At 38.3% G+C, this 23211-nt stretch overlaps 2 protein-coding genes across 2 annotated transcripts; one reads left to right on the forward strand and one right to left on the reverse strand.

The window, feature by feature from the left end:
• Positions 1 to 11587: 11587 nt before the first annotated feature.
• Positions 11588 to 12700, reverse strand: LOC145566694 (uncharacterized). The gene is made up of 2 exons (XM_081626031.1): positions 12557 to 12700; positions 11588 to 12463 (listed from the first exon to the last, which is right to left on the reverse strand). The coding sequence occupies exons 1-2, from the start codon at positions 12698 to 12700 to the stop codon at positions 11588 to 11590; spliced, it is 1020 nt and encodes a 339-aa protein (XP_081482157.1).
• Positions 12701 to 21130: 8430 nt separating this feature from the next.
• LOC145566695 (uncharacterized) lies at positions 21131 to 23072 on the forward strand. Its single transcript, XM_081626032.1, has 3 exons — positions 21131 to 21592; positions 21686 to 21829; positions 22008 to 23072. Exons 1-3 carry the CDS (start codon positions 21131 to 21133, stop codon positions 23070 to 23072), a joined length of 1671 nt encoding a protein of 556 aa, XP_081482158.1.
• The last annotated feature ends 139 nt before the right edge of the window (positions 23073 to 23211 follow it).

Consider the following 23211-nt stretch of genomic DNA (forward strand, 5'->3'; position numbering starts at 1 on the left):
CACATCAGGAATATACTTTCGAATTTGACTCACATGGAACACATTGTGAACCCTTTCTAGCTCGTTGGGCAAATCTAACTTATATGCCACTTTTCTCACTTTTGGAATGATCTCATATGGCCTGATGTACTTTGTGCTTAGCTTACCCTTGTTTCCAAACCTCATCATACCTTTCATGGGTGAAATTTTCAACAAAACTTTCTCTCTCACTTCATATTCCTCCTCCCTCCTTTTTAGATCAACATAACTTTTTTGTCGATCTTGGGCTGCCTTTATCTTTTCTTTGATCAACTTTACTTGTTTCACCATATCTTCAATCATCTCAAACCCAAGTACCATTGTCTCACTTATATCATTCCAACAAACTGGGCTTCTACACTTTCGACCATACACAACTTCAAACGATGCCATTCTAATGCTTGCATGATAGCTGTTGTTGTAAGAAAACCCTATCAAATCCAAGTGGTCTTCCCAAGTCCCTTGATACTCCATCACACAAGCTCTTAACATATCCTCCAATATTTGAGTTGTCCTATCAGTCTGGCCATATGTTGCAGGATAAAATGCTGTGCTCATCAACAACTTTGTTCCCATCACCTTTTGCAAACTTTGCCAGAAATTAGACAGGAATCTTGAATCTCTATCCGAAATGATATCCGTGGGTACCCCATGGTACTTCACCACAAACTTCACATAAGCCCTTTCCAACTGATCCATGGTCCAAGTACTTCTCATGGATACAAATGCTGCTGAATTCGTCGACCTGTCCACTATTACCCAAATAGTGTTATTCCCTGACTTGGTCTTTGGCAAGGCTCCAACAAAATCCATAGAAATCGAATCCCACTTCGACTTGGGTACCTCCAAGGATCGGACCTTTCCTTGGGGCCTATGATGTTCAATCTTCACTTTCTGACATGTCAAACACTTGGCCACAAATTCAGCTACATCTCTCTTCATATTGGGCCACCAAAAAGTCTTCTTCATGTCCTTATACAACTTATCCCCTCTAGGATGCATTGAATAAGGAGAATTATGGGCTTCTTCCGTCAATATCTGCTTCAAATCTCCACGAATCTGTGGTACACACCATCTTCCCTTGAAACGAATACTTTCTTCATCACCAATGGTGAAATCCAGTAACTGACATTCATTGATCTTCTTCTTAATCGCCTTTAACTTCTCATCTTCCGGTTGAATTTCCCTAATCTCATCATAAATTGATGGTTGAATCACCAAAGCATTCAACATCTTAGTCACTTCACCATGCTCCATCACTTCCAAGTTCAACTTCTGAAATTTCACACATAATTGATCTGGCACTACCATCACATTCATTGAATGTTCTGACTTCCTGCTTAAAGCATCTGCCACTACATTAGCCTTTCCTTCTTGGTATTGAATATCCAACGTATAATCACTTTAGAAATTCCAACCATCTCCTTTGCCTCCCATTCAAATGCTTTTGGGGTGAAAATGTACTTCAAACTCTTATGATTCATGAAAATCCTACAAGTCACCCCATACAAATAATGCCTCCAAATCTTCAAAGCAAACACTATCACAGCTAACTCCAAATCATGGGTTGGATAATTCCCTTTGTGAGGTTTCAACTGCCTTGAAGCATACGTCATCACCCTTCGACTTTGCATCAAAACACATCCCAGTCTAAACCTTGATGCATCACTATACATATCATATAGATCACTTCCATTCGGCAAAGCCATCACAGGTGCTGTGGTTAACCTTTCTTTTAAGGTCTTGAACGCCTCTTCACACTCCTGAGTCCATGAGAACTTATGCTCCTTTTTCATCAAACTTGTCATGGGCTTTGCAATCCTTGAAAAATCTTTCACAAACTTTATATAATAGCCTACCAAATCCAAGAAACTTCTCACATCCGACACATTTATTGGGGTAGGCTAATCACTGACAGCTCGAATCTTGCTTGGGTCCACTAAAACTCCTTCCTTGGAAATCACATGGCCCAAAAATGCTACCTTTTCGAACCAAAACTCACACTTTGACAGCTTGGCATACAACTGGTGCTCCCATAAACATGATAACACTTGTCTCAAATTCTCCTTATGCTCCTCTTTATCCTTGAATAAATGAAAATATCATCAATAAACACCATTGTAGACACCTAAAAATGTCTCCCCAAAACCAAACCCAATGATGAACAACCTTTCACCGTCATTATTGGTCGGGTTGAGTATTTAATTTTGGAGTGCTTAAATCCATGTTTCCATTCAATACATTTCGTAAACCAATCCAATTCCTAGCCCATTTCCCTAAACCATAACTTACTTTCCACTTTTCGTGTTCACATCACAAAACCGAGAGAAACAGATTTTGTGGTCCAATAATTTTGATCCAATTATTATTTTTTTGGATAGGCCTTTCAATAATCTTTCCAACATATATCATAAGCCCTATTCTGATTTAAAACGAAGAAGATATGAGCAAAATACTAAACTCGGCCCAAAACCGACACCCTTTCACTAAAACAGCCATATCTTAAAAAAAAAAAAAAATTTGACCTGATTTTAATTGGGTTGGAAAGTAGACTTGATAAGCTTTCCAATTATATATTATGTGCCTTATTCCGAGTCACGGATCAAAAGTTATCGTAGTTTTAAAAACGCGTAAAAAACTGGAATTACTGTGCAGCAGCTAAAATGCCGCGACGCGGCAAAGGCTGATGTGGCATGGTGCATGTTGCCGTGACATGGTATTCTACACCGTGTCATGTTGCTTTTTTTGTGTATTTTCCGCCGCTTTTCGAAAAAAACAGTACACTATGACACGGCGTCACGTGCCGCGCCACGGTGGACTTTGCCGCGTCACGGCATTTTTTGCCGTGTCACGGTACACATGCCGTGACACGGGAATTTCCTGTGTTTTGTAAACCTGAACGCGTTTTATCTTTTTTAGGGCCGTTATTTCACCGCGACGCGGTATTATGTCCCGTGTCATGGCAGACTTTGCCGTGTCACGGCGCCCCAAAACTAGGGTTTTATCTTTTTAGGGTTCCGTGTGTTCCCTCTACTCATTTTCTCTATAAATATCCCCCTCCTTTCTACAGTTCGGGGAACAAAAATCATTCTCTCTCCCTTTACACCAACAATCATTCTCTTCTCTCTTTCTCTCTTGCTTTAGCCTAAACCCTAGCCACCTTATTCTTCCATAATACTTCCCCTAAGCACTCCAAGGAGTCCATACAACACCCGAGGTTCCGTCCTTAAACCAAGGCGTGAAAGGTATAATTAACTGAGGGTTTGGATCAAATCAACTATATTTTTAATTTAATTTAATTTCCGTATTTACATTTTTATTGAAGTTACTAACGATTTATTCATGATGTAGCAATTTTAAGGGACGCGCGTAATGTGAGTAATTAATTATTTTAATTACTTATTTTATTTTTATATTGCTAGTATCATGATTAGGTTAATTTATATTTGATTTGACTAACAATTTATTGTTAAATTACTTCCGATATTAATGTTTATTTTATTATATATTTATTGATCACCATATTGCATGTTTAAAGGGAATATGTAATTGAAAATCACGCCTAAAAAGATAATTTGGACGACCAGTTTAGGTTCCTTTTTAATCTTGTTGTTAATTAAATCAAGTGATCACGATATTTTATAATTATATGTTGCATTAATATTCAATCAATTTAGCTTAATAATAGTTTGGAGCAAATTGAATCTTCGTTTGCATGCCTTTGAGATCGCAGGAATCACTTTTCACTATAAGAATCGAGTAGAGGCCAATACGGGCGAATGTGACTCCATAACTCACTTCGTACCATCATCCCCGATCCTCCTTTCGTGGTTCCGAACCATATGGAGTTAGTAATCTCATAGATTATGAATGGGGTGTAACCTTCACGGGTCAATCGTTGTTGCCTATCGTTGTCCCTTAATCGTGGTTGCCTTTTATGATCTGCGAACGGTTTACAAGTTCCTTAAAAACTTATTGGAGGCTCCCTACTTTATTTGTCCCTAATCGTATACGTCAATTCCCACTTCCTATGAGTACCAAGCATATTCACACATGTTAACATAGGCGCACTTCGAACGACGCCCACAATTTGGCGACTCCACTGGGGAGGATTCTTGGTTATTTATCGATTTGAGTGATTGGTATTTAATTAAGATGAGTGGATAAGACTTGAAAGATTCTTGAAAATATTCCTGATTAAATTGGCATTTTTGCATATGCATAGACGTTTTAACGTCGTATTTCAGGTCTGTCCCGTAGGAAAAATTGGATAACCTGGTCGTGAACGAAGAAAATAGGGGTACCAGTCAGATTTCCTGACTACCGCGTCATGGCAGAGCTTGCCGTGTCACGGCGCAGGGCACCGTGACGCGGTGTCCAGCACCGTGACACGATAGATTCTTCTGTATTGCGGCAGTCCTGAAATCTTTCCAGTGGCCTTATTTCTCTTATCACAGTTAGCTTCCTTCAATTTTTCAGAAAAAATGTGTGTGTTCTACATATGTCTTAGCCCCGAGGGATTTAAGCTCTATCAACCCAAAAACGCTTATGGCAATAAGGGTTCATCCGAGTTATTAAATCCAACCAAACCATGGAGTTAAGTTCGATTTAATCACGAACTTGCGGAGCCGTCCGTTGGCATACACCCTCAAGGGAGGCTGCCTTGCCAACGCGTCTAAACTCTTAACCATGGTACCCTTTTGACACAAAATAAACTTGACCATAGTGTAACATAGAACTTGACCTTAGGTTGCGAACTCTTCTTTGCATCATTGTGCCTACGTGCCCTATGTGTGATCGTTTTAATTTTAACCTTAACGAGTTTTCTTTGTCTATGGTGGTTTATTTTATGACTTAATAATGCCAATGGACCGTACTCACTTAGTAATTAGCGCAAACACTAAAATAAAATAAAACTGAAAAAAACACAAAAACCCTCGGAACTGATCACTGCGCCACGGAAAAAATGCCGCGTCACGGCAATTAGTGCCGTGTCACGGCATGTTTTACCTCGACACGGTACAGTTCGCCGTGTCACGATGCCCAGGGAATAAGTCCAGTCAGCTTTTTTTTAGTCTTCCGTGCTAATTTGGTCCTCGCATAAGTCATTTTGGTTATTGTTCACATGTCTAGCCATACGATCATAGCACGAGTCTTATAACATAACTTAATCACTCACGATTCAAGTATAGTCCACACACTTTCTTTATTTTCCGACTCGAGTCGTGAATCATGTCCTTTATGATCGTATACTAGGTTCATGCACCCTTTTTTTTCGTCATAATAAAAAAAACGAGTGGAGTTTTTTTTTCTCACATGTTTTTAAATGTCCATTTTTTCCCCTTCCTTTCCTATCTTGAGCAATGAGTCAAACAATTAAGTGAATTGTTTTATTTCAGTACTTGGTCAAGGAGCAGGGGTACATTAATACGGTTCGAGTCATCACCGCAAAAATATCTTAGATCTAAGAGGCGTTCACCTTCAAACTATTTTCAGTTTGTTCCAATGGCCACTAAGGAAGATATTGAGAACATCAACAAATCCATAGAGGCACTATCTTCCATGATGAAAACCCTTACCACTAGGGTCACTACCATGGAACAAAACAAGGTCACTGTTTCTACCCTTGACAAATTGAAGGAACAGATGAGTAAGATTTCTGAGGATTTCACTTATGTGGAACAACCTCCCACTCCTTTGGGTGTGAAAGACAGGCTCCCTGAAAAGTTCTCCACTACTGATATTCCAAAGTTCAAGCCTACTGACAATCCAATATTCCATTTGAAGGCGTTCTCTGCAACCATGACTCTCAAGGGATTGGACGTAACACTCTTCCCTACGGTGTTCCCTCTCTCCTTAGAGCATGCTTGCCAACAATGGTTTTATTCCCTAGATGCCAAGCGTACTACGACTTGGCAAGATGTCACCGACAGTTTCATGAATCGTTACAAGTGTAACATTCAAACCAAAACTTCTGAACGTGAACTCTCCATTCTCAAACAGAAAGAGAACGAAGGCTTCACCACTTATCTGAAAAGGTGGAGGGAAACGACTTCACTCTTGGTAGATCCTCCTAAATAAAGAGAGATGCTTCGCGTCTTCATCCAAAATCTGACTCACAAGTATAGGGAACATCTCAAATTTCTTCCACTGAACACTTTCGAAGCTGTATTGGACATCGACATCAATATCGAGGATGAGCTAATAAAGACTGCTGGTAGTAACAATAATAACACTTGGAAAAACAAGAAGAACGACCTTCCTTCTTCTTCGTTTTCTGAGCACGAAAATACTACCAACAATATAAGCCAAGTTGATCTCAATGAAGTGTTAGCTCTTGATTCTCCATTGCCCAAGAAAAAGAGAACTTACACTCCTTTAGGAATGACTTATGATGCGGCCTTTGATCGCCTCTACGGTCAAGGCTTGATCACACCTATTGGGCCATTTATAGAGCCAAAACCTGAATAAAGGAGCGCCAAATGGAATCCCAATGCCCATTGCAAGTACCATCAAGGAAGAGGTCACTCTACCGAATAATGCTGGAATTTGAAGGACGCCATTCAAGACTTAGTAGATGCCAACAAACTTCCCGTCCCTCCAGGTGGTAAGAAGTGACAAGCAGCAATGAAGACAAGGCGCACGGCGAGCCCTTCGCGCGAGATTTCATGATTTCTTATTTTTATTAGTTTCCCTTTCCCCAATTCAAGTCTAGCATAGATTTCCCTTTTTATAATTTGATAATTTTGTTAGCTTATTCATCATTTTCATCATTCTTTACATCTCGATCATTTTCACAAAAAAAAAAAATCAATAACCGAACTAAACACGAGGTACACCAATGACTTGAAGCACCTTTGCAACCCTGTCATTCCTTATTAACCATTCAATCACATGTTCATTTCTTCGTCAACCACTTTGAGACTCGTCTAACGATTGACTGTATTTGTTCAACCCACATTCACTTAACCCCAGAATGGGAAGGTGTGCAATTTGTGTAATAGTCAGAAAGCAAGTTCAAATAATAAAAAAAAGTAAATAAAAAAAACAATGTCTAAAGGGAAGTGTTCCAATGTCTTCGATATGAACACGTCTCAAATTGCGTCTCTCATCGAGTGCTTAGTACCGTGCTTGAGAAACATGATTGCTAAGTGAGTGATGGACCGCATGATCTGAGATTGCTTACATTGATTTAAAAGAATGAAAAAAAAGAAAAGAAATTCAAAACAAAAAAATATAAGAAAAATAAAACTTGCAAAGTCCAGTACATAATTGCATATCTAAGGGGCTTCTCTCGGGTCTTGAGCCTTTGACCCCTTTCCTCCTTAAACCATCAGCTTAAACATTACAACCCTTGAAAGACCTCTTGAGGTGTACACACACTTGTGCAAAGTTCGGTTAGAGCTACGCTCGGCCTGATTCCTAACGGATACGTAGGCAACCTCACATTGAGGTGCGACCACATTCATATGCATGATTGAGTCAAAGAATATCCAATGCTTATCCCTATGACCCTATCCATCTAGAGCTAGATTTAGGGGCTTGAACCCACATCATTTAGCCTACCTAGCCTAAAGAGTCACCATTTTGACTTTTCTCACATCTCTTTCCATCACCATAGCCTTTGCAGCCTCACCTTAGTATCACTTTCACACACTTCTTTCACACATACATAGCCATATCATCTTTCTCTTAGGAACCCTTTATCATGAAATCTTGTTTCCCTACCGCGCATGCTTCATCATCTTTCAAGACAACATTCATTAGAAGAAACATTATATACTTGCTTAGCTTCCTGACCTGAGCAACATTCATTGTTTCACGCATCGCATAATGTGCTAAGCAACATTTATATATCAATGATTTGTAATCATACAAAGCATATCGTGCTTAGCTCCTTGACCTAAGCAACGTTCATTATGCAATAATCACTTCATCTATATATGTGCTTAGCTTCCAGACCTAAGTGACGTTCAAGATCGTTTCTTTACACCATATATGATGCTTAGCTCCAGGACCTAAGTTCATTCATCTATTGTGTCACATGATGTAATTTTCCTTAGCCTCCTGGCCTAAGAACATGCATTATGCATACATTATTTTCAAGACAAGAAATTCAATCCATACGATTCATTTCGTCTTGCTCAACGAGGAAGTTCAAAACTTCTTCCTTTTTTCATCTTTTTCTTTTGAGGAAGTTCAAAAACTTTTTCAAAATTTTTTCATCGAGGGAAAGTAAAAAACAAAACTTTTTTTTTCACGTCTTTCATTTTCAGGAGAAAGTCGGTAGCCTCCACTTGACAAAAAAAATGACGGAAAATTTTTGCTTTTGCATCTTCGTTTGCTTGTGTCTGCACACACACTCATATCATACACATACATACACACGCACAAGTCATACACATGTCATGTCATGTCAAGTCAAGTTTGGTCAAGTTAGTTGGTTAAGTCAATCGCAGTCTATACGGGTCCTTTGGCAAATTTTATTTTGCAGGTCTCACCTACAGCCCACGTTTGGGGATAAGCGAACCATCTACAACCCAAGTTTGAGGACAAGCGAACCATCTATAGCCCACGTTCGGGGACAAGCGAACCATCTATATCCCACGTTCGGGGACAAGCGAACCATCTATAGCCCATGTTCGGGGACAAACGAACCATCTACAGCCCACGTTCGGGGACAATCGAACCAACTACAGCCCACGTTCGGGGACAATCGAACCAACTACAGCCCACGTTCGGGGACAATCGAACCAACTACAGCCCACGTTCGGGGACAATCGAACCATGATCATTTTAGTGATCATCTCCCAAGCAAAGACGATTCACGGCGTAAGGTTCTCGATATACATAGACTTGCAATTTCATTATCAGACAAGTTTTTCCTCAAGCATGGAAAATTGTCGGTCGTTGCCAACTCTTAAGGCGAAGAAGTAAGCGATTATATCATCTGTCGAATTTCCTCAAGCATGGAAAGTATCTCAAAAAACATCATCCGGTGGATTTCTTCAAGCATAGAAAACTACCAAACTTTTTTGCCACCGATACACTGGTGACAGATAAGCATCCTATCTTTACTCTTTTATCTGTGGAACTAACATTTTTCTGCAGGTATCAGCGTATAAAGAGTGATTTAGGATCGCAGAACATCTTAAATCATTCTACGACCCTATCGATTACTTTGACTATTGTTTTCGAAATTGACGTTTCTACAAACTCAGTCAAAGTGGGGGCTTCTGTAGACACCTAAAAATGTCTCCCCAAAACCAAACCCGATGATGAACAACCTTTCACCGTCATTATTGGTCGGGTTGAGTATTTAATTTTGGAGTGCTTAAATCCATGTTTCCATTCAAAACATTTCATAAACCAATCCAATTCCTAGCTCATTTCCCTAAACCATAACTTACTTTCCACTTTTCGTGTCCACATCACAAAACCGAGAGAACCTGATTTTTTGGTCCAATAATTTTGATCCAATTATTATTTGGTTGGATAGGCCTTTCAATAAGCTTTCCAAAAATATATCATAAGCCCAATTCCAATTTAAAACGAAGAAGATATGAGCAAAATACTAAACTCGGCCCAAAACCGACACCCTTTAACTAAAGCGGCCATATCTTAAAATAAAAAAATGATTTTGACCTGATTTCAATTGGGTTGGAAAGTAGAATTGATAAGATTTCCAATGATATATTATATGTCTTATTCCGAGTTACTGATCAAAAGTTATCGTAGTTTTAAAAACACGTAAAAGACTGGAATTACTACGCAATAGCTAAAATGCCGCGACGTGGCAAAGGCTGACGTGGCACGGTGCATATTGCAGTGACATGGTATTCTACACCGTGTCACGGTGATTTTTTTTTGTGTATTTTCCGCCGCTTTTAAAAAAAAAACAGTACACCGTGACACGGCGTCACGTGCCGTGCCACGGTGAACTTTGTCGCGTCATGGCATTTTCTGCCGTGTCACGGTACACATGTCGTGACACGGGAATTTCCCGTGTTTTGTAAACCTGAACTCGTTTTATCTTTTTTAGGGTCGTTATTTCACCGCGACGCGGTATTATGTCCCGTGTCATGGCAGACTTTGCCGTGTCGCGACAACCTCTGCCGTGGCACGGCACCCCAAAACTAGGGTTTTATCTTTTTAGGGTTCCGTGTGTTCCCTCTACTCATTTTCTCTATAAATACCCCCCTCCTTTCTACAGTTCGGGGCACTAAAAATCATTCTCTCTCCCTCTACACCAACAATCATTCTCTTCTCTCTTTCTCTCTTGCTTTAGCCTTAACCCTAGCCATCTTATTCTTCCATAATACTTCCCCTAAGCACTCCAAGGAGTCCATACAACACCCGAGGTTCCGTCCTTAAACCAAGGCGTGAAAGGTATAATTAACTGAGGGTTTGGATCAAAGCAACTCTATTTTTAATTCAATTTAATTTACATTTTTATTGAAGTTACTAACGATCTATTCATGATGTAGCAATTTTAAGGAATACGCGTAATGTGAGTAACTAATTATTTTAATTACTTATTTTATTTTTATATTGCTAGTATCATGATTAGGTTAATTTATATTTGATTTGACTAACAATTTATTGTTAAATTACTTCCGATATTAATGTTTATTCTATTATATATTTATTAATCACCATATTGCATGTTTAAAGAGAATATGTAATTGAAAATCACGCCTAATAAGATAATTTGGACGACCAGTTTAGGTTCCTTTTTAATCTTGTTGTTAATTAAATCAAGTGATCACGATATTTTAGAATTATATGTTGCATTAATATTCAACCAATTTAGCTTCTTAATAGTTTGGAGCAAATTGAATCTTTGTTTGCATGCCTTTGAGATCGCAGGAATCACTTTTCACTATAAGAATCGAGTACAGGCCAATACGGGCGAATGTGACTCCATGACTCACTTCGTGCCATCATCCCCGATCCTCCTTTCGTGGTTCCGAACCATATGGAGTTAGTAATCTCATGGATTATGAATGGGGTGTAACTTTCACGGGTCAATCGTTGTTGCATATCATTGTCCCTTAATCGTGGTTCCCTTTTATGATCCGCGAACGGTTTACAAGTTCCTTAAAAACTTGTTGGCGACTCCTTACTTTATTTGTCCCTAATCGTATACGTCAATTCCCACTTCCTGTGAGTGCCAAGCATATTCACACATGCTTAACGTAGGCGCACTTCAAACGATGCCCACGACCATTAGAAACTTGTTTAAGTATTGCCTGAAATTCCTATGCATCAAGTCCATGAACACTGCTAGTGCATTGGTTAAACCAAACGGCATAACTGTGAACTCATAATGACCATAACGAGTCATAAAAGCACTCTTTGCAATATCTTGCTTTGCAATTCTCAACCGGTGATAACCTGATCTCAAATCTATTTTTGAAAATAGTCTTGTTCCTTTCAACTGGTCGAAAAAATCTTCAATCCATGGCAATGGAGACTTATTCTTCACTGTCACCTTATTAAACTCTCGATAATCAATACACAACCTCATACTTCCATCCTTTTTCTTTATAAACAACACTAGAGCTCCTCAAGGCGAGGAACTAGGTCGAATGTAACCTTTTTCCAACAAATCATCCAACTGAGTCTTCAACTCCTTCACCTCAGCTGGAGCCATCCTGTATGGAGCTTTAGAATTAGGTCCAGTACCAAGCACTAGGTCGATAGTGAGCTCAACATCCCTTACTGGTGGCATACCAAGAATCTCATCTGGAAACACATTCAGCAACTTTTCTACAATAGGAATACTTCCATCACCCTTCTTTTTCTCACTTCCAATCTCTTGAACACTACACAAAAACAGAGGACAACTCTTCTTAACCAGCTTCTGAAGTTGCATTGCAGAACCAATTCTCAACCCTAAACTTTTCCTTTCCTTTTTATACACCACTCTAGCCTTACTTGGGCTAGTCAATGTCAACTTTTCAATTGGGCAATCAATATTTGCTTCATACCTTCCCAACCAATCCATACCTAGAATTACATCGAGATCCTTTAAATCAAACTCGATCAAATCCGACGGAAAATCTACCCCTAAAATGGAAATAGGCACACTCATAAACAACTTGGAACAACTCCTCACTTCCCCAAACGGAATAAACACATCTAGAGAAACCGACTCAGGACTTTCTAACTTGAGACTTCCAACTAATCTCTTAGAAATAAAGGAATGGGATGCCCTCAAATCAACCAAGACTTTCACAGCCAAAGAACTTATAAGGAAAACACCAATTACCACATCATTAGCAGACTCAGACTCACGGCTGTTCATCACGAACACACGACCTTTTAGAGCACCTCCTCTATCGCTACTGGTTCTAACCTTGGGTGTAGGTCCACTAGACTGGGGTGGTTTATTAAGAACACTAAACTCTTTCACCTTCCCTGACTTAACGTTAGCCTCCTTCTTGTAACACTCATACTCACAGTGTCCCAACTTCTAACAGTAACGACATTACTGGCTTTCCCTCATAGTCCTTCCCTAGGTGGTCTTTCTTACACCGCTTGTAGAAATACTTTCTCTAAGGCTTCTCATTCCTTTGGTTCCCATTCCCCCTATTTTTGGTCGATTGGCCTCCATTCCCTTTCCCAAAGTTTCCCTTGTTGTTCCTCCTATCTCCAAAATTCCCTTGGTAGTTACCATTGGCCTTATGGCTCTTTCACCCCGGTGAAAAGAATCCGGTTTCTTCCTTTTTTCAATAACATGCTCCATCTCCCTCCCCTTGATTCCGTACAGGTGGGTTGCACGACCATAAACTTCATCTGGGGTCTCAAAGATTACCCCTCCTTGCTTCCCTTGGAGGGTTAAGGTTAGGCCTTGCTTAAATCTCTAAGCTTTGATGGTTTCGGTAGGGATTACTTCTGAGGCAAATCTCATGAACTCAATGAACTTGTTATAGTATTATTGGTAGACATGTTCCCCATTCTTAGGTTGGTAAACTCCATGCATTTCTGCTTCTTTAGATAAGAAGGGTAAAACTTCTCCCTTAAGGCTTCCTTAAACTCATCCCACCCAAAGTTTGGTCTCTTCAACAACTCAACCTATCTTTGGGCCCACCATAAGTAAGCTTCCTCCCTCAAGTAGTAAACACCATTGTTCACCCTTAGCCCACTTGGGCAATTAATTGCATCAAACAGCTTGTCAAACTCCCTAATCAAGTTTTCAAGGCTGGCTGGGTCTTCATTTCCCAAGTAAACAAGTGTTTTGGTTGCAGCAACTCTCTTAAAAACTTCACTGTAAGAGTCAAAGTCAGGATTTTGGTTTACCTTGTTCACCACTTTCGTAATGTTTTCAGTGATGTAGGTTAACTTTCTAAGCACCTTTCTTGCTTTGGAACCAGTGCGCTTACTTCTCACGTGGTCTCATATTCTTGCAAACATACTTCCTGGGTATAATTATCATACTTTGAAAATTAAGACAAGTTCTACTCACATAAACATTTAATTCACTTAGTAACGTAGAGAAAATTTCAATAAAATTACTTCATTTCATAAATAGTCAAATAAAATTACAACTTTGCCATCTAAGGCAATTATTGAAAGCAATAAACATAATCATAGTTCAATTATTCAAGCAACACTTTCAGCATAGCCATCTTCAATTGGATCATAGTTAGGATCGTCTCGCTTATCACTTGGTTTAGCCATGAAAGTTGGGTTATAGCCACTATAGCTTGGAGTAAGGCCTGATGAACTTGACCCAGATTCACTTAGGTTACCGTCCGGGCTTGGAGTGTAACTTGGGTTTTTGACTGGGCTCACATTACCATGAGGTTGGCTTGAAGAAGCATTGGGCTTTTGTACTTTTGGACTTGAGGATTTCTCTTTAGAAACTAGGGCATGAGTTATGGGCCTTTTTGTAACATGGAAGTGGACTTTTGGGCTAAGACGTCTTGGAGGTTCATAGCTTGGAGTACGAGTAGGAGGGGTAATTCTTGATCCTACCAAGAGGTGGCACTAGATTCCACAAATTCATGAGGGTCTTTGTGGTATGAAAAAGGGAGTTTGGCATTCAAGTTAGGGCTGAGCAAAACTATCTGATAATCCGAAAATCCGATAATCCGATCCGCATCCGATCCAAAAATTTAGGGTAACCGATCCGAAATAATTTTCGGATCGGATATCCGATCCGTAAATTTCGGATATCGGATCGGATATCGGATATTGGAATTTCTGATTTCGGATATCCGAATATCCGAAAAAAAGTCAGATATCGGATATCGGATCGGATATCCGATCCGAAATCCGAAATATACAACTACTTTATTAATCACTTCGTAACACATACCTGATGCCCAACAGCCCAATAGGCCCAATACCAACCCAAACCCTAAAATATAAACAAAACAATTCACTCCCTCAGCCACTTTCTTTCACTCTTCCTTCCCATCTCTCTCTAACTCTCTCTCCTCATTTCAGAGCTCATACTCACGGGTAGTCCTTCTGTCAGATCTCCTCACGGCGGCTTCCCTCCTCACCGACAATCGACTCTCTCCTCTCAGATCTCCTCACGGCGGCTTCCCTCTCTCCTCCTCATAGCAAATTACGAGCGGGGCTTCAATCAGTTTACTTTTCTCGAACTTTTTGAGTAGCAGTTTTTTTTTTCCCAATTAATCTACTTTAGAGATTTAGTGTATCATTGTTAATTTATTATTGCTGGTTGTAATTTTGTTGTGTTTTGATTTTACTTAAAAGTTAGGATTGCTTTTTGATTCAATTTGTAAATAATTTGATGAGCAGTTGGCCGTTCTAATTGGCTTAAGAACTGTCGTTTTAATCTTGGTTTGATGATAATCTAACATCGACTTATTATTTATTTATTTTTTATTATTATTCCTACTGTATTTTCTTGGTCTCAACTCTCAATTAATCTTGTTCACTGTTATTACCTTTTAAGAAATGATCGGGTATTCGATATCCAAACTATTCGATCCGAAAACTTTCGGATATCCGGATCTCGGATATCCGAAAATTTCGGATCGGATACGGATATTAGATTTAGGAATTTTCGGATTCGGATATCCGATCCGAAATCCAATTTCGGATCGGATATCCGATCCGTGATCACCCCTAATTCAAGTAGTACATTTGCTCATCTTCTCTCATTGTAGTGTTTTTTGGGAGTTTTACAATTCTCTTCCTAGGTTCATACTTACGCTCCACATAGTGCAAGTCTCTCTTAAGGCTAGACATTCTTGTTAACCACTTCCCTTCATGATGGTGTATTTCATTCCACAAATCATTCTTCTTAATCACATCCCCATACTTGTCAAAGAGAGGTTGATATTTGGGGACTCTAGGTAGATGGGTTAAGGCCAAAAGAACCATCCAAGGTGGTTGGGTTAAGACTTCCAGATTATACTTCTCATAAAGGGTTAAAGCCAAAGTAACAATTCCAGTTATGAACTCAGTAACTGTGACTCCATCATCTTTCAAGTAATGCAAGTTAAAGTAATTCTTTCTCAGATCATCAATTCTTTCCATTTGTTTCACATACACAGGCAAAACAATCAATTCAATGCTAGATCACATAAATAATTCAATTCCAAATCCATTTGCAATAAGCAATTCATAACTCAATCAACCAAGTATAACTCAAGATTACCCAACCATGGGTAATAACTCCAAAAATTTCAGACCTCTAGACCATAGAATAAGGTGTTTTAACACCAACTCTAATGCACACATAATCACACACTCAAGTTTCAAATAATTTCAATTCTTTTAATTTTCGAAAAATAATAGTAATGTACTTGAGTCATGATGTAGGATGGTCAAGCCCGCGTCTCCTAGGAAAGTTACCTACAACGTCGAGGCGAGTCTTTCTTAGATAGAGAGTTGTGCCCATTATAGGCCTCCGTAGAGAACTCGAGAATCCTTTTCTAATTCATCTTTCCACAAATAGGGAAATAATTTTTTTTATGTAAAATAAAGCTTTTGACTTTCACACACAAATGCGAAACTCTTTCTATCCTATATGCCCTCTTAAGTCTACCCACAAATTTTATATTATCCCAATTTTAATCTTTTTAGGATCGGAAAAACGGATACCACTTTGTAACACCCCCAAATCTCCCTCTACGGAAATAATAGTATAATACGTATGATTATACCGTAGAGATAGACTTAGGCCTATTACCGCCACGTGATTACCCAAGGCTACTCAAACTTACTAATGAAAACAAATACTTTGCAGCGGAAAAATTCAGTACTTTTTCTTTATTAATAAAAACCATAAATAGTAACCATTATCATGAGTACTCATAGATAAAAACAAAGACCTACATTCCTAATCTAGGTGAAGACAATCTTGGGACTCCATATGCTCATATACTTGACTCCACCTAAATTAGTCAACACTGCTTACCATTAAGGCAAGTAGGGCGAACCAAAACAAATAAGAAATACGGATTAGCAAAATATGCTAACTACGATAAGTGCAAGATAATTAAACTCAATTTATTAGCAAACATGCTTTCAAAACCAATTCCAATAATTATATCAATTCCATAACTCATGATTCAAAACCAATTCTCAATATCATCAAACAATTCCAATAACTCAATAATAATGATTAATAAAATTAATTATTTTCAAAAACAATCTCCTCTCTAAGTGTGCACACCCCCCAACCTAGTCTCCTACTATTTCAAGGCTATTCTTGGAGAAAGACTAGGTCATACAAAGTGCATAGTCTTCAATGAATCCGCATAGTGGGATTAATATAATAATCATGCTTGTAAAGCTTTTTAATAAATATTTCAATAAATCCTCATAAAATTCCTCTTTGAATAAAATCAACCTTTATACCAGGTTAATTCAAAACTCCTTTTTATTTAATTCAACACACTTTCAAGATCAACCTTTTAATAAATACTTGAGAATTAAATTTCATAGAAATAACTTTTCAAAATCAATAACTCTTCCTTTGAAAAACTTTTTATTTAATTTATCAAACTTTTCAAATCAATTTCTTTATTCAAACATGATAAGTAATTCAAACCATTCAAAACATGATATGAAAATCAATCCTTCAAAAGTACATTTATTAAAATAAATACTAAAATCAATACCTCCAAACATAAATTATGTCATAAATCATAATTTAAACAATTATTATTCAATCACCAATAAAATCATATAAAACATGTTATTCAAACCAATAACTTTCAAAGGTATCTAGCCACCTAAACATACCTTTGATCCTTGCTTAGCACACACAAAGTGTAACACCCACAAAATTCGAGTCTTTTAAAGCAATAAGAGTAACCTTTTAAACTTTCAAATCCAATCATCGAATCCTGGGAGTGTTACTGCTACACTTATTTTCCGTAGAAAATAAATGCAAAGCAAAACGAAATACAATGTAATAAGCTAAGTGGTCTAAGTGGTGGCATAATAAAATAGTCATTACATCAAAACTACAAATTATTTTTAAAAAAATAGTTAAAAGGAAATAAATAAATTCGGAAATAAACTAAATTGTCTCATCTACGTGATTATTCTAACGTCTCCTCACACGTAACCGAGTACCCTCTTACAACCTGCAAAATAAATCAGAAACAAGAAAAGAGAGAAAACTCCCAAAATCAGATAAATTGAGTAATTCCAACTTCATCCTGTAAAATAAATAATTTTAGTTGAAAACATTTTATACGTAATACAGTTTCATTGACATAATAATATTAAGCCAAAATCAAATTGTTACATAACACTTTATTACTTTATTTAAGAAAGGGAAAGAGAACGCCAATAAGCCGGGACTAGTCCCTGTCACCACTTACGTTACAGAGGGTCTTGCGTAACCCCAAATGGCCATATAATAAAATAGAATGTCCCTAATGTGCACACCCCTCACTAATACCCATTGATTAGGAGGAAGACTAACAACAATATACAATAATTTAAACCATCTATTAGCAACCATAACTACTAGTGGGCAGCCTGTTCTTCACCCTTTCGGGTTTCATTTCTCTTCTTAAATTAATTGTGCATTTTAATAGGTTAAATTGCTCGATCACATTGCACACAAGTAATACACAAATCAATTTAATCTCAAGTAACAATAATTCAATTTCAGTATTGTTAGAATGTAGTCATTCTACATGACATACCAATTAGAACTCGTTTCCCAATAGGCCTTGGAGACCATCAATCACATATAATTAATCATCCAATTCCTAAGACCTTAATCATATTAATTAAAAACTCATACGATACTAATCAATCAGATTTTCGAAAATACCTATACTAGAGTACACAAAATATAGAAAACTAGTATAAGATATAATTCCATAATATCATACGATAACACACCCATCACATATAATCACATAAGCACATAGTTGGCACACAATAATTTAAAATAATTTCCTAACGGGATTCTAAAGATGATGGACATTGAAAATTATTTTGATCGTGCGTAAAAGTTCAAGGCAATTAACCTCTGAAACATTCATCTAGTAGCCTTCGTCTACAAATAAACGGGTCTACAATAGTCTTAGTGTACTAATCGAAATAGTTAGGCAACATTATTAATACTTGATGCTCATTAATAATGCATCATTACGTAAAAAAGAAGGTAAATTTTTTTAATTAAAAGACATCTGCCAACTGTTTGTAACTTTATAAAATACTGGAAATTTTGTCAGAAAAAACCATTTAAAGCAACTATTTTGTCAGGAAAAACCTTATAAAAATTTTTTGGCAAGGAGAAACCAGATTATAAAATTTTTTTTGTTGAAGAAGACCAAAGGCGAGAATCCGACATTGACTTAGTGTTTTCCGACGTTGACCCAACATGTGCCGGTCACATGGTCGTTTTTTTACTAACTCCACCCAATTACTCCTAAATCCCCCCACTAATTTCCCTCTAAACCTCTCCTTTTAATTTACCCCCTTATTTCTTCTTATCTCCATTCTTCTTCTCTCTCCTCTCTCCTTTGTCGAGGTAATTATTTGATCTGCGCCTACTGCCATGGCATCACTCCTCTAGCAAGAAATCAGTCAAACAACTTAAATTCCACCCACCTTTAACAGTAAGTTCACTAAATGCTTTGTTTTAATTGAATTGGGTTTCCTTTTTTGGGCAACATATTGTTCTGATTTTTTTTCTTACTCTGGTCTACAATGGTGAAGAACAAAGCAACGAAAGGGGGAATTGCTGGAGTTGCGTCTTGTTCGAACAAGCTAAAAGGAACCAATTACAAAGTTATTTATAAACCCAGGTACGCTTTCTCACCTCGGAATTGCGGGTTGCTTATTAAACAATTGGTATTGTTAGGGTTATATAATAAATTAATTATCTTTCATTAAAGTAAAGTAATTGAAAATTGGGAACATGAAACTCAGACTACAATTTTCTTTGTTTGGTGTGTTGGATATAATATGAAATTCGTTTTGCATGTTTGCTTTGTTTGGTGTGTTGGATATAATATGAAATTCCTTTTGCATGTGCTTAGTTGTTGAATCTGAAATTATTATTGGTTTGTTTTTAATTGGATCAGGTTTAACGGTAGAGATAACATTTTTAATCCTTGGTATAAATTAATGGAGGCCATTAGTATTAGGTTTTACTATGGTGGGGAATTTGTGACAAAGAACAGGAAAACTACTTATGAAAAGGGGAAAAGTGATTATTATGGTGTTTCACTTCATCCTAATGTAGGTGAGGTGTGTTATTTTGAGTTTGCTCACTGGATAAAGAGTGAGTTAGGATATAAGGAAGTGGGTGAAATTTGATTTAGGAAGCGTGGGTGTAGTTTGTTTAGTAGTAGGAAACAGATCAAGAGTGATGTGGAGATTCCCGAGTTTCTGCAAGCACCAGAAAAGGATGGGTGGTACCACCTTTACTTGGTCCAAACTATGAAGGAGACTTATGACACATCAGCTTATAGACCAGGGGTTGGGGTGTATACAGATTCTAAGACAGAAGGTAGGGTATCTAGTGACTTGGCTGAGAGTGGGGTCAAGGGTGGTGAGTCAGCAAGCACTTCAAATGGGGCCCACACAAACCCTAGATCTGAAACTCAAAGCATTATCCTTATCTCAAGTGATACCTCAAATACAGCCTCCCTAACCAATTTCCCAACTAACTTAAATAACATTCAAACACAGCCTCACTCAGATACACCTTCACTTTTAAAACAATCTTCTTTCATAGCCAACACCTGCTGTATTATTGATGGTATAAGGCAGAAGCTGCCAGTTGTACCAGCCCAGAAAAAAACCTTGACACAAAGAGAGGTTGAGTGTAGTAAACAAGGAAGTGAGGAGCATGTACATGAGCTTAGCTTGCAGAAGCTGCTGAGAAACCTATAGGGGAGGATGGGGTACTAAGTGATGAAGACAGATCTGACAGTGAGGATACCCCATATCTGACTGATGAGGATTATGATGATATAGATGCTGCTGATTTGTTCCAGCAGTACATAGATGGTGAAATATCAGAGAGAGTGACTAGGAGTGTATGTGGTATAGGTGAACAACATGCAGATGAGATAGATGAAGAGGATGATAATGATAATGGTATTGAGTTGCAGGATGATGTTGTGCTTAATGACAGTGAAGTGGTTAGCATAGTTGGATCAGATGATGAGGAGGGTCCTGATTATCCAGTGTTTAACCCCCAGACTGATTTCAGGGGTAGGATTGAGCTCAGTAAAGGCTTAAAGTTCCCTTCTAACAACATATTCAGAAAGGCTCTTAGACACCATGCTATTGAAAATGGTTATGACTATTATTATTTGCATAATAATAGGAGTAGGGTCACTGTTTTTTGTGCAAAGAGATGTAGTTGCCCTTGGAAGAGAGCTAGGATTTTAGAGTGTAAGTGTAAGGATAGAAGAAAGTGCAGGTTCAAGGTGTATGCTTGTAAGTTAAAAGATGAAGATACATGACAGATTAAGAGTTTAAGATTGAAGCACATATGCAGCCATCAGATCCATAACACCAAGCTATCCTCACAATATTTGGCTGAAAGATATTTGGAGGACTGGAGGGATGATCCTTCTATGAAGCTGCAAGCTTTTATGAAAAGAGCAAGAAGAGAGATTGGGGTTGAGATAGGTACTACATGGCATACTATGCTAGAGCTAAGGCTTTCAAAATGATATTTGGAGATGCAAATGTGGAGTACAGTAGGGTATGGGATTATGCTGCTACAATCATAAAATACAACCCAGGTTCTACTGCAAAGGTTAAGGTGACAGGGATAGAGAATCCACCACCTCTATTTCAGAGGTTGTATATCTGCTTACAAGCTTGTAAGGAGGGGTTCATGGCGGGGTGCAGGCCAATTCTTGGGGTTGATGGGGCACACCTTAGAGGTCCATACCCTGGTATCTTATTGACAGTAGTAGGTAAAGATGGGAATCAAAACATCTTTCCTGTTGCTTGGGCAGTGGTGGAGACTGAAAACTCAGAGACCTGGACTTGGTTTTTGACATTGTTGAAAGAAGACCTTGGGTCGGTTGCTGAAGCTGTTACATGGGTGCATGAGAAGGAAGATCTAACATATATGTCAGACAGGCAAAAAGTATGTGCCTAACCCTTTTTTGAATTTGCTACAATTTTGATTGTTCTTGAATGACTTAATTGATTACATATTGTAACTTACTGTACATTTCAGGGTTTGATTGATGCTTTCAAGACAACCATGCCAAATGCAGATACAAGATACTGCTATAGACACATTTGGACAAATTTTAAGGGCAAATTCCCAGGTGTAATCTACAAAGAACACTTCTGGAAGGCTGCTAGATCTTCAACTTTGGTAAGCAGCATATCCTTTGAAATATGTTGGGTGTTCTTTTTGATTTATGGCCTTATTTACCTTATTAACTTGATTAATAATTCCAATACAACACCATTTCAATATACATATGGCAGCAATTAAGAAAATCAATGAGGATGCCTTCAAGTACTTAAGTGAAATTCCAGCTGTACACTAGTCTAGGCATGCTTTCACTTCTGCTAGTAAATCTGGTATGCTTCTTAATAATTGTTGTGAGAGTTTTAACAATGTGTTAAGAGAGGCTAGGTCAAAACCTATTTTACAACTAATGGAGTGGATTAGGCGGTATGTTATGCAGAGGTGTCTTGCTAAAAGGGAGGGGTTAAAACACTTTGAGGGTCACATAATGCCTAGTGTTCTGAAAATGGTGCATAGGGGTTTGAAAGAAGCTAGTGGTATGAGAGTTAATCAAGCAGACCTAAATGAATTTGAGGTTGACCATGAAGATGATACTTTTGTGGTCAACTTGGAGAATAAGACATGTGGCTGTTATAGGTGGACACTTATGGGTATACCTTGTTGGCATGCACTTGCATGCATCCAACTGAGAAGGTTGAACTATGAAGATTACATCCACCCTGCATACCATGTACAAACATATGCCAAAACCTATGCCCCTGCCTTTAAAGCCATGCCAGGACAATCTCAATGGGAAGTCACAGCTTACCCAAAACCATTGCCCCCTCCACATAGAGTTATGCCTGGCAGACCTAGCAAGAAGAAGAGAGTAAAGGAACCCGGGGAGGATCAAGAGAGGAAAAATTTGAAGAGGGCAAAGAAGCAAAATAGGTGTGGGAGATGTGGTGGTCTTGGTCATTACAAGACTAAATGCTTCAATCCACTCATGCAAAAAATGCCTAAGGGAAAGGGAAGAAATGCTGATGCTTTTCCTGAGGCTTCAGGTTCTCAAGCTGCACCAACAGAGCCTGCCACCTCTCTTGCTCATCATGTTCCTGCTGCTGTCACAGCTCCCCAAACCAGAACTCAGGCAAAGGGGAAAACAGTTGCTGCTACAACTACCAAGACAAAGGGGAAGGATCATGTCCCTGCTGCTGCACCAAAACAAAAAAAGACAGTTGCAACAAAGCCTGTGTGTAAGAAGAAGAGAAGACTTGTCCTTCTTGCTGAACTTGGTCAAGCATCACAAAGTACAACCTCTGCAAGTGGACATCCACCAGTTACACAGTCCCAAGAACAGCCTACTCAGAGCAGTCATCCATGATTTATAAGTCCATTGCTCTGTATTTTGCTACATGAACTTATTACTTAAGTCTATATTCTTTTGTGAGCTTACTTTTTGTGAACTAAATCCTTGTTTGTAAGCCTATTAAATACATTTAGCACCTTTAATATAGTGCTTA

The sequence above is a fragment of the Chenopodium album genome, chromosome 11, assembly GCF_948465745.1.
Source record: "Chenopodium album chromosome 11, dcCheAlbu1.1, whole genome shotgun sequence".
NCBI lineage: Eukaryota > Viridiplantae > Streptophyta > Magnoliopsida > Caryophyllales > Amaranthaceae > Chenopodium > Chenopodium album.

Bases quoted from the DNA above. Each gene is read 5' to 3' on its own strand.
- LOC145566694 (XM_081626031.1), bottom strand. From the start codon at position 12,700: ATGGTAACTACCAAGGGAATTTTGGAGATAGGAGGAACAACAAGGGAA. The intron at 12,464-12,556 runs GTAAGAAAGACC...GAGTGTTACAAG, and splicing joins AAAGTATTTCTACAAGCGGT to AAGGAGGCTAACGTTAAGTC.
- LOC145566695 (XM_081626032.1), top strand. From the start codon at position 21,131: ATGGCATACTATGCTAGAGCTAAGGCTTTCAAAATGATATTTGGAGAT. The intron at 21,593-21,685 runs GTATGTGCCTAA...TGTACATTTCAG, and splicing joins ATATGTCAGACAGGCAAAAA to GGTTTGATTGATGCTTTCAA. The intron at 21,830-22,007 runs GTAAGCAGCATA...GCTGTACACTAG, and splicing joins CTGCTAGATCTTCAACTTTG to TCTAGGCATGCTTTCACTTC.